Source organism: Epinephelus moara, chromosome 3, assembly GCF_006386435.1.
Source record: "Epinephelus moara isolate mb chromosome 3, YSFRI_EMoa_1.0, whole genome shotgun sequence".
NCBI lineage: Eukaryota > Metazoa > Chordata > Actinopteri > Perciformes > Serranidae > Epinephelus > Epinephelus moara.
In genome coordinates, this window is record NC_065508.1 from 37,806,169 (window position 1) to 37,819,080 (window position 12,912).

A 12,912-nucleotide genomic window follows, 5' to 3' on the forward strand; every position below is an offset into this window, starting at 1 on the left:
GCACGCTGTTTGATTGCGTTTTCAAAACACGCCGCTATTATTCGGCCTTGCTTTTCACTTATTCCTCCGAATACCGAATGTGTGTTTTTTTGCAATATTCGGCCGAATATATTCGGTTACTGAATATTTGGTGCATCCCTAGTGTATAAGCTATTCAGTGATTGGGGTCTACAGTATATTAGCAGAGCTATTCAGTGATTGGGGTCTACAGTATATTAGCAGAGCAAACCTCAACCAGAAAGACATTAAAACATTAAACAAACTGAAATTAAAATGCGATTATTATTATTATTGCTCATTTATTGTGAGTCATATCATCATTGCAATATTCAACAACATTATTACATATCGCATGTACAGCTGGGCAATTAATCAGATTTTATTGTCCGTTACGATTTTTGCTTCCCTCGATCTTCAAAACAAGATCATCAAGATAAAACGATTTTGTGCCCCACGACAAGTCTACCAATGTTGTTTCCGGTATGTCTCTTATTTTATAAATCAAGTGCACCCTTTCCCAGTGGATGTGCTCGGCCCCTCCCCCCAAAGTTCAAACAGAAGTTTAAGTGTGAGCTGAAAACAGCCAGTCAAGATGCAGTGCCTCTACCATTGTTATGAAACTTTGTCTGCAGAGCTTGTAAGAAGACGGCAGAAAGAGAGATGTTGGTTCCAGAAGAAAGGAAAAACAAACTTTGAGGTGTGGAAACACTTTGATTTCGTGGAGTTGAACTTGGAACAAACTGCAATCGTGCAAGATGTGTAACATGGTCATGGCTGTACCTCAAAGCAACACAACCAATTTGTTCCAGCACTTGAAGTGGTGTATGACCCAGTAATAAAAGCACAAAAAGGTAAAGTCCCCTCTACTCCTTACACTGCATCACAGTCTATCACCTTTATTTATTTATTGTCATTTATTTCATAGTTTTATAGTTCAATTAGATTTAAGTTAAAAGACATTCAGTGTTGAAAAGAAACACCAGAATTAATGCTCAATAAGTGCAAGATGTTCTCAATGAGTAATCATGTTAAATAATCATTACATAATTGTGATTTCTATATCAATGACAATGATTGTGAGTATTATTTTTTGCCATAATCAAGCAGCCCTAATCGCATGTTTTTCTTATATCGTTCAGCCCAACTGGAAGCTTCAAATTTCCACAGAACATGTGTAAGTTTCATACTGGACCACAATTGGCTTCCAAACTCTGATATCATAAATCCTGCTAGTATGTCCAGGTTAAGATTTAAGGTGAGCTCAGAGAAACTTTCTTCCCTCAGCAGATGACTGTGAAATCCCTTAAAAAACAACCTAACATCTCATCTCAACTCAACTCAACTCAACTCAACTCAACTCTTAAACCTAATATCAGCTAAAACATTTGTTTCTGCTGGTGGTTTAACCTCTCACCTCCCTGCAGTGACGTAGAGGTGTACTCAAGGGTGTGCACATACACTGTGACCTCACTACTGAATGTAATAATAGGTGCAAAAGGACACAGTTCCAACCGCACCCATCAGTGATGCTGACTGTGGTCAGAGATTCAACAGATTCAAAAGTTTCAACCAGAGCAGGCAGTAAAAGTTTGGTTCTCAGCCTATTAAGTCACTGTTTACAGTGTGAATGCGACTGCTTTCACCATCTTACCAGCATATTCCGGGTCCACATGAGGAGGGTAGAAGCGAAAGTTGATAAAGAAGGGAATGGGCATTCCATACTTGAACCACTCCACCACATAGGGCTGGCCGTTCAGGGGGTGGGACACGTCGCATCCCAGGATGACGCTCTCTCCTGCACGTGCCGTCACAAACTGGGGCTCCTCTCGCACTCCGTGGGCACCTGCGGTAACAGCCATCACAAGTTAGCCACGTCAGTTATTAATCTACATCTTTATGTGTAGGTTTATTTTAAACCCACACATTTCAGCTAGATTCCAGTGTAAAGAAAAACAACGCTTCAAGATTTAATTTCAATTTTCCATACTCCAAAGTGCAACTGCTATTCAGCATTTTCACACAATTACAATCTTCACACATTCAGTGATTACATTAGTGCCTTTATGATGATCCCCAGGGTTCCCACACATTTTCATGGACAAAAATTTCCAAACTTTTCCCATGACTGTTCAAGGACCCATAATAAAGTGTTTTTTTTTTTCTTTCCCCCCTTGCCTGGCATTTTTCAAACAAATCAGATTCAAACTCTATTCAAACATAACTGGCAGACAGGAAAAAAGAGATAAACTGAGAGAGAAAATGACAAAGCGTGCATGACAATAAACAAACCAAAATAAAAGTCACACTTTGACACATATTAGAACAAAGTTAAGTTGACAGCAAAAGAAAACCAATTTGCCATTATGTAACATTACGTGAAAGATTACTGAAGATTACTGTGACACACATTACCAAATTCCATGACTTTTTCAAGAGTTTCAATGATTTTGACTAACTCTGACGTTTCCAGGTGTTTCACGACCATGGTAACCACAGAACATTAAGGAAAGAGAAGAAAAGACATATAGGCAGACTAGGGATGTCAGTGGTTAACCATTAATCACTTAACTGTTGAGAATATTTGTGACCCGTTACACATGTCAGTCTATAGGGCTAATTTTGCTACTCTTCAGTTTACTGCACTGTGCACCATCCGGGTTGAATAGGAGCTAGCTAGCTAGCAGCAACACTTATTTGGCCATTACCGCTAACAACTTAACGCAGGCCCAACCCAAAAGTGTTGCTGTGAAAAAACTGTGCCCTTGCCCCAGTGAGTAAGCGGCTCAATTTTGTGTCATAAAACCCCTTTAGCATTGTTGACTATGCTGAAAGGGTTTTGCAGCTCAAACTGAAGCCACTAACCAGGGTTGCCAACTCTCACGCATCTGGCATGACTGTCACTCATTCACCATCAATGTCACTCTCTCACGCCCGTTTAAGAAATCTCACTCCGCCGTCGCCGAGTCCTTTTTTTTTTTTTTAACGTCCAGCCCATTGTGTGGCTTGACCGGACAGCATACTGGATGTCCACTGGATGCACGCGAGCGGCTGGAATTGGCGGATCGCGAGATCATAATGTCACGCAATAATCTGTGGAAACCCTGGAGGTATAAAGACATCAACAACCCCCTTCAGGTCTGGGGCCAACCACTTTGACGTCATGGTGATGTAGCGATGTGAAATACGATCAGGAGTTTTCATAGGTGTTTTAATTTGAAAATTGACCGGATACTCTCGTCTTTTCTGCGCCTGATTTCCTGTTTGACTCATAGGTCTGTGCAAATTGATGCGCCACATCTGTCGAAAATAGACCCGGCGCGTATTTTTTGCGGAGCGGAGCGCCAAGCCGCTTCTGGTGCAGCAGCTTCCATTGACATGAATGTACGCGATTAGCTCTGGCACCCACGCCTCAGCCGGATTGTGCACGCAACGGCTCCAGTGGACATCCGGCTTCAGGTAAATAGCGTGGGAAGTCGCCTGACGTTGATACATTGCTGGTCGGAATTGTACCAAGGTAAGCAAATTGCAGACAAATTTAAATTTAACTGTGTTATGAAACCATGTGCCCTCCTTGAATAACTAAAACACACTTATGATAAAAAAAAACTTTTTGTTAGATGAGTCTGCTGAATTTCTTTATGCATAAATGTACACAGGTCATTGAAAGTCCTTGAATTAAAAAAAATTGATAAAATGGAATTAACTAAAACTGACATACCTAAGAAGCCAAGTGTGATTTTCTATTTTTTTGTACAGTGGCGGTGTAGTGGTTAGCATTGTTGTCCACAGTTTTGTGTGGAGCTCCAGTCACTTCAGCTTCCTCCCACAGTCCAAAGACATGCAGGTCAACTGGTGACTCTAAATTGAGTGTAGGTGTGCATGTGAGTGTGGATGGTTGTCTGTCTCTGTGTGTCAGCCCTGTGATAGTCTGGTGACCTGTCCAGGGTGTACCCTGCCTCTCGCCCAATGTCAGCTGGGATAGGGTCTATCCCACCAAGACCCCCAACAGGATTGCCGGTTACAGAAAATGAATGAATGAAGTTAGTAGTGTTAATAGAGAAAAAAAATTACTATTTACGGTTATTTGTTAGGGATTTGAAAATAACTAATGACAACCACAAGACCTACAACAGCTTTCCTTTATTGCTCAGTCAACAACAGCAACGAATAAGTGCTTTGCTTAAAGGGATCATTCAGCATTGTTGGAAATATGCTTATTCACTTTCTAGCAGAGTTAGATGCGAAGATCAACAACATTCTCATGTCTGAGACTGTTATCTATCTTCTTATCTGACTCTCTGTCAGAAGGTAAATAAGTGGTTTTCCCAAAAAGATTAACTTTTCCTCTAGGGGCACTTAACAGAGGTCTAGTATTTGAGGCAGGGGGGGTAAAGCCACCTGTTCAAGTCCAGCTTTATATTTGTTTGAGCCACTGCTGACACTCCATTCCTCACCTTTCATTGACAAGCATGCTTCTCTAATCTTTAGGCTATCGTGACATCAGTCAATTTAAAGTAAACAAGGCAGGAGTGGTAAGCTGATTCCTCTCGTTTAACAGAAATGCCACAATGCACATTGGAGATGGTTCAGATTAGAAAGAAATATAGCAAGAGGGTCTTTAGAAGGCAACTGAGTTTCACCCAGGAAGTGAGTGTTTGTGTGTGATAACACAAACATGTGCTAAGCTACAAGTTCCATCACTCAGGACAGCAAAGACAGCCAGTAACAAATCCAATACAGAGCCAAGGCCAATGGGTGGGAAAAGAAAGATTAACAGCCCTTGCAGACACATAAATCTGATTTATCTTGACAAAGTCTTTTTCATTTAATTTGTCTGACAGAATGTGGTCAGATGAAAACATGAGAGAGGTCATTTGACAGTTATGCACCTGATGCTTAATAAGACCTCAACCTTTAACCTTCAACAAAAAGAATCCACTCTGTTAGCTCAGTGATGAAGCAGTCCCAATGCAACTGTGTGTCTGTGGACTAGCTGCAGGACTGCCACATCGATCCCCAGCTAATTACTATGTAGCTTGGCTTTATGAGCGGAAACCCGGCGTGGTAGCATTTTACCAGTCGATACAGCTAATCAGATGTACTCACTGCTCGTCCCTCTGTGGCCTGTAAGAAAGCTATGCAGGCAGCTAGTTTCTCCTGCACCCAGAAGATGGTCTGCTGCCTGCACTGCCTGTCATTAGTAAGAGTCAAACAGGGGAAGGCTTTGTGTGCACAAGGAACCAACAGGATTTTATTACACCTGCAAATAACTAAGGCAAGGGCAAATCACTAGTCTTGGTGTTGCAGCATAAATGTGAGTCTGCAGAAACATTTTCAGAGACTAACCAAAAAAAATGGAGTCATTTATTAATATCAGTTCTTCCCACACACAAGCGAAGATGGCTGTAGAAAACTTTTATAAACCTGTGCTATGAAAAATAATAAGCAGTAGTGTGCAGCGTCATTTATACTAAAGGAGCAGTTCGTAGGATTTAGTGGTATCAAGCAATAAGGATTGCACATTGCAACCAGCTGAAACTTGTCCCATGTGCAAAGTGTGAACACCCGGTTAGGATTCCTATAGTGTTCATTCCTCAGGAGGTTTTAACCTGGAGCCAAATTTTCCACATTGGTCCCCTCCTCTCCAAAACAAAGGGATGAGAAAATTAAAACTGGTAAAAACACTAAATAAAGCAGATCAAAATAACCCTGTGGAAGAATGTCTGAGAAGCACCGACCTCCCTTGTGGAAGGGCTGAAGCGCAAGAGATTCCCTCTAACTAAATAAAGCAGTTTCATGTTACAAATCACTGTATTTTTTAATGGTGTTTGGCTCATCGCAGATACGTCACTGAAGCTACTGCTAATGTGTGCTCAGCTGTTTTCTCTGATAACTTAGACACTAACCACACAGAAAGCGGTTTGCAGATTTCAAAATGTGAGGTGCCCCATCATCGCCTTGCCCTAAGCTACCCATCTAATCAATCTACTGTTTATTTATTTATCTATTTATTTCACAGTTATTAGTAGCTAGTTCATAAAATGCTCAGGCAGAGGGTACTTGCTCTAGTTCTGGTTGAGGGTGAGAGGCTGTCAGCAAATACTTTGTTGAGCACAGTAAAGTGGAGATCTGTGTGGGTACATGAGACCCTTAAAAAGAGGGCGGATCACGGGGAGCACCACGAGTTGTTCCAGGAGCTTTGCCTCTATGATGGCCGTTTCAACTACTGCGCTTATATGCTTCCAAAAAAAGTTTACAAACTGCTGTTTGTAAACTCATATAGCTTTGGATATCCAGCAACCACTACCACCAGTTTGTCCTCTGTTGTTTACCAACTGTAAACCACAGAAGGCCCGCCTCTCAAATCATCTGATTGGCAAAAACCAGGTGGCTAGAGTTCAGAAACGAGAGGCACACAGCAACGTAAAAACAGTGAGCAAAAAGCTTCATTCTCATAAAAAATAATTACAAAAAGCTTCATTCTCATTAAAAACAATTACAAAAAGCCACCTCCAGCTGATAAAACACTTTGTGTGTGATCGGGCCCTTAAGATCCAGATGCTACCAAATTACCCACAGAGGTCGCTTCCTCTTGAAAACAAATGGGCCGTGGAATTTAAACTGGTAAAAACATTGAATAAAGCAGTTTCACGTTAAAAATCAGTGTTTTTCCAACACTATTTGGCTTGCCTTGGATGGGCTGCTAATTACAGTGGCCAATGTGAAAAAGCAAATGACCCTATCTAGAGCCAGTGTTTGGTTTGTCCAATCTTAGCTACCGTAGAAACATGGCGGTGCAACATGGCGGACTCCATGGAAAAGGACCCACTCCCTGTGTAGATATAAGTGGCTCATTCTACGATAATGAAAACTCAACAATTTAAATTTTTTATATTGTATTCAATTTCTGCCATTATATCCCCCTAAATCCTACACACCGGACCTTAAAGGGTGATGTGGGAAGCAAAGCCTGTCCAATACCGGATCAATACTGATATCAGTATTTGGGAATTTAGTTTGATTCATATCACTTTGCTGTCTGTGGACATACCAAGTGGGGGCCATTTGGACTGCTTGCGTTTTGTGTGTCCAGTGCAAGCAGAGATTGTTAAGAGTATGGCTGTAGTGATAACCACAACATTGCAATACCAGACTATGTTTTTTTTTTCTTTTTTTAATGGAAGCACTGTGTATTTACTAGGGATGGGGGAAAAATCGATACAGCATAGTACTGCGATATTTTGCGTGGCGATATTGTATCGATACACTGACGCCAAGTATCTTTTATTATATATATATACAGTATATATCATTAATTTTTGCATATACACATTTTAAACTTTTTAACTTTTTAACTTTTGGTACCAGAATAATAAAATTGCTTTTCGGCCCACTAAATGGTGCTGATGTTTTTTTTCTTAGTGAGGTCAGCAGAGGTCTCAGTCAGAGGCATTTGGCAGGAAGTTCACCAAAACAAAGATGGAGGCACCACACAAAGATATCAGAAATGTGCCATCGGCATTTATATCAAACATCTGGACTTATTTTGGATTTTTTAATAAGGAAGGAAAGGAGAACTTGGATATGACACATGCGATTTGCAAGCAGTGTCATATAAGCATAAAATACTGGGAATACTACGAACATGAGGGCTCACCTCACACTCCACCATCCAGAAATGTGTTAGCCGCTGACAGCCAAGCTAACATTAAACCTGCTCCGCCGAAAAATCAACCAACACTAAACACACTTGGCTTGACCATTTAACTCTGAGAGCGCTAAGAATATAACACAGTCCATCACCTCCTTCACGTGCAAAGATCTGCGTCCATACATGAGTCTGATTTGACTGGCATAATTCTGAGTCTGGTAGAGCCCCATGCATTTCCATATGTTTTAAACGAAACCCTTTCTAAAAATGGTGACAGCAGCATGGAATACTCCATGTATTAAATACACTTAGTGGGGGATATAAGCATGGTGTAACCTGACCGGCTGTCTAGAAGCTTTTCTCAATCTGTCTGAATAATCTGCATTGCCAAAAGAGTCAAAGACCTGTAAATGTACAGTAACTAATGGACATCAGCATTTAAAATGCAACATCAACAATAAAAGATAAGTAAGTAAGTAAGTAAGTAAGAAATCAAACTTGCTCAATCTGAGGGTTTAGGATTACCAGAAAGATGCTTCAGTTTTGTTTTGTTTTTGACGGTAAAAAAGGCTAACATTAGGAGACAATGGCAGACAAACTAACAGTATTTTCAAAGTCAAACATGAACATAAATAATGGAGGAATAACAAAACTACTCCAAAAGACAATCATTTATCAATGTCTCCTTACTGCAGCACAATGTGGGGACCTGAAACCACAGGCACCTTGGGTTTGGGGCAAATTTTAAATGCCTGTGTTTCTGTTTGTATCATTTTGTGTCCCCTCTCTGAATTCGGAGGTTCAGAGAAGAACAGCTGTTGCAAATGAATGTAAACTTTTAGAACCAGCAGGATGAACAGCTCATTTTCACTTTCAATACAAATGGAGCAGCGCCTGTGAGCTAGTTCAGGCAGTGAACTTGAGTTGTGTATATATATATATATATATATACACACCATTTTTGTAATATGTAATACATAAATAGTGTCTATTTTTTCTTAATTTGTAAAACATGCAGTAAAACATGGTCTAGAAGTGCTTCAACAGACAGGAGGAGGAAGATAAACACAAGGATCATTAAAGGCAGAATGGGACTGTGAGGCAGTAATGCTTGTGGCTATCTTAGTCTACAGTACATGTCTTTCAGCAGAGGTGCTGTGTGCGACATCAGAAAAAAGGGTTGGGGAGAACAGCTTGCTAAAAGGACAAACACTTAAAGGATAACAATCTGCTGAGATTCAATCCCAGCACCTGTTTCTCTGTTTTGCAATTACCAGAATGTGCCTGTTGTGGAACAGACCAAACTAATTACATTGCTGTAATAAATGAATATCCATTCGAGGCCAGCCATGAAGGGTTAACTCAAATAATTAATGCAAATGCTTATGAACGATTTATTATTATTATTATTATTATTATTATTGTTATTATTATCATCTTACATTTATTTAGTGAAGAATAATGAACAATTATAACATGAGTAAGTGTCACTTATCAGTACAGAGAAATCGTCAATTCACCAACACATCCTAAACTCTCCTTCTACTAACTCTGAGACCTGAGCTCTGTTTCAGAAAGCAGGTTAAGTGAAAACTCAGAGTTAGTTAACCCTGAGATAAGGGATAAAGGTCACTTAAACTCTGAGTGAGTTACCGTGAAAACTGACTCTGTGAACCTAACCTGCTCGCTGGCTGGTTTTCTCTAACAAACCCTGAGTTTCTCTCTGTCTCCTGCCTCTGACAGAGCCAAACAACGTTTCATTTTGTCATTGATTCAGCCTGTATCAAATCATGTAACGAAGCACATTAATTAGTAGAGATTTTCTGTATGTCAGAATCTAAATCTCAATTAAATGTTAGTTTGTTACTAAGGATGATCTAAAGTTACCACTTTTATGCGCCATCAGTAGTTTCTTAGAGCAGCAATTTTTGCACTCATTCAAATATTACGCAGCATCAGGTCACCCTCAGCTCAGAATCAAACCTCTGCATGTCCTTTTAAAATGCTGAGGACAGCTGTCAGTTTGTTAGAGCAGTCCCACTACAATGTTTATGGCACATCATGTGTAATCTTAGTTTAAACTGTAAAAATCGGCATGAAGCTTTAGATACTTTGGATTAATGAATAATTATCCCCATAATTTATGATCTGATTGGTTGCACTGAGGAAACATTAATTCCTTTAATATTTGAGATTATATGTGCCAGCAATTGGTGGATTGCCCCCTCCATGTTAGGAGTGAGTTACTGCCCCAACTGAAGGAGTTCAAGTGTCTTGGGGTCTTTATCACGAGTGAGGGTAGAATGGAGTGTGAGTGCAACACTTGAACTTCTGGAGCTACAGAAACAGTTCGAAAACAGGTTGGTGGATCAGGAGGGACGCTTGAGGAAGGAAAACATCAGGATTCATAGGGTGAAGGAGGGAGCGGAGGACAGCGCCAGATCGATGATTGACTTTATTGAGGCGCTCCTACGTGAAAAACTGGAGTTGCCCCCGTCCCTTCACCTCTCGATTGAGAGAGCCCACCGGGCTCTAGCGTCACGGCCCCCCCCTGGATTCCCCACCGAGATCCATTGTTGTGAGATGTTTCAGAAACAAAGAGGAGATAATTAAGATAGCATGGCAGAAGAGTATGGAGCTACATTTGTTTCTTTATTATTCAATCAAACAGAGTGGGTTTTGCAATCAAAAATAAGATTTGAGAGCAAAAGTATCAATATTGCAATCAAAAAATGTTTTATTGCAAGTAAAAAGATTATTGATTAAAAAATGCAAATCCAAAAGTTTTGTTTGCAAATCCAAAAGTTTTGTTTGCAAATCCTAAAGTTTTGTTTGCGAGTCATTTTTTTTGTTTGCAAGTCAAAAAGCTTTGCGAGTAAAAAGTTGAACCTGGTGGGCGGGGCCTAAACTGAAAGCTGTAAGACACATCTCTATTGGCCAGTTTCAATCAGAATGACAGCTTGCAAAGCATTTTTTTTTTCTTCTTCTCTCGGTTGGCGGATTGCAAAAAATTCAAAGGTGCATACCGCCACCTACTGTACAAGAGTGTGCAACATCATGTCATTTAGCCTGTTTCTTAAATTCTACTCATCAGCCTAGTACGCTTGCAAAGCAACATGGGAGTTCTGTAGTTCACAGGGGAGCTGTGGCGAAAATCAATTCTGAAACCGAAGTTTTTTGGCCTCCAGTTTCCAAAAAACATTCGTCTACACGAGTGGTGTGATAAAAAAAATATGATATCCACACGAAACCACAAAACCCGCTACCAAGTGATGTAATACACATGTCAAAGCAGTAGGTGGCGATGCCCACTCAATTGTGACATTATTGTATGCACATGATATCGATTTTGTATCTACAGATACCATACAGATACCCCCCATTCAATTTAAAGCAGAGCTGATTTGAGTAAAGGCACATGAGCAAATCTGGGTATATAAACGGTTGGTTCTTCAGTTGGCAGTTACACCTAGAGTACTAGAGCTACTGAAAACCAGCAAAACCACAGTTTGTTTTCATTCATTCTTTCAGGTGGGTAAATGTCACCTAAGCACCTTCAGATTTTATCAGTAGTGTACCCTTAATAGATAACTTGTTTATATAGTTTGTATTGTGCTTCGTAATATTGTTTGAACTGTAACGTAAGGTAACTGCATACGAGTGAATGCAACCTTCACTAATGCTAGCATAGTTCCTCAGGGATTTACGCTGTTATTACTTTTAATTTTGACCTATGACAACACATTAGCTAAGGTTGTAAGGACTGTAACTGTTGGTAGCTGTTGTTGATTTTGTTTAAATATGTTGAATTAGAATTTTATAGGTTATTGTTCGTCGGACGATTGAGCTAAGCTAACTAACGCTAACGTCAGCTGTCAATTGTTGTCATAGCAACGGTAAACATTCACATATTGGCTAAGTGCAGAGTGCAGAATCAAGCTTCATTGTAAATACAGTTAAGATACATTGTATTTAACACAGGATGTGGGATTTTAGTAGTTAGTAAACTTTTAGAAAAGAGCTATTTACCGTCGTTCTGACGTCAAACAATGGAGACAGATAATAAAATACTGTGGTTATCCCATCTACAACAACAAACAGCCAAATCACATAGAATAATACATGGTATCAGAAGTACACGGGTCCGTGTGCCTAATAATAGCAAGAAAGTTTTATTTAAACTGGTGCATCTAGTTTGCTTTTGTTTAGCCAGGGCACAACTATACGACGGTGTAACAGTCACTACCATCGTTGCCCCGGGGTGTAGCAGTAATGCCGACTGTCAAGCGTTTCCAGTGGGAGAGAGGGAATTGTGGGTGTAGCCCACTCTCTATGTATGGAGCCACGTCAGACCCACCAATAGAAACTCTTCTCTCATCCATCAGCGTAGGCCCCGCCCATTAAGTGCAGTTGAACTTGCAAGCAAAACTTTAACTCGTAAGCAAAGAGGACTGATCTGCAAGCAAAACGTTTTAACTTGCAAGCAAAGAGGACTGATTTACAAGAAAAAGGATCATACATTTTTACTTACAAACTTGATTTTAATTGCAGTTCAAGAAATATGCTCTCAAAACAGTTTTATATGATTGCAACAAAAAGACACAAAAATACCTCCATAGAAGAGAGGCTTGGTGTATGAGGGGAAAAGAGTGTTTCTGGACCATGATTACTCTCCGGAGGTATTGAGAAAGCGGAAGGAATATACAGAGGCAAAAAAGTTTTGAGAGAGGAGAAAATAAGCTTCCAAACACCGTTTCCAGCGAGATTACGGGTGTTCTACGAGGGTGAGATCTGTGTTTACAACATGGCTGAGGAGGTGACTACAGACATGGCGAGGAGAGGGCTTCAGGTGACAGTGGTGAAACCTAAGGAGAGCGGACTGGAGAGGATCAAGCGCCTAACCTGGCAGGCCAGTCATGCAAAGAAGGGTCAGACACCCACAGAGACAGATCCAGGATTTAAACAAAAACTCTAAGCCTTTAGGAGGAACTAAGACAAGATTTGCTGGACATGGGATTTATGGATGAGGACTAAATAGCTTCTATATACAGTGGTGTGAAAAAGTGTTTGCCCCCTTCCTGATTTCTTACTTTTTTGCATGTTTTCCGCACTTAAATGTTTCAGATCATCAAACAAATTTAAACATTAGTCAAAGATAACACAAGTAAACACAAAATGCAGTTTTTAAATGAAGGGTTTTATTAATGAGGAAGAAAAAAATCCAAAGCTACATGGCCCTGTGTGAAAAAGTGTTTGCCCCC

General features: G+C 40.2%; 1 protein-coding gene across 3 annotated transcripts in view; it reads right to left on the reverse strand.

The window, feature by feature from the left end:
• LOC126384344 (protein turtle homolog B-like) overlaps positions 1–12,912 on the reverse strand; it is a 285,326-nt gene that overhangs the window by 189,079 nt on the left and 83,335 nt on the right. For all 3 annotated transcript variants that reach the window (XM_050035368.1, XM_050035376.1, XM_050035361.1), the window contains exon 2: positions 1,652–1,843. In XM_050035368.1, the coding sequence (XP_049891325.1) occupies positions 1,652–1,843 (192 nt within the window). The remainder of the gene's footprint in view (positions 1–1,651; positions 1,844–12,912) is intronic.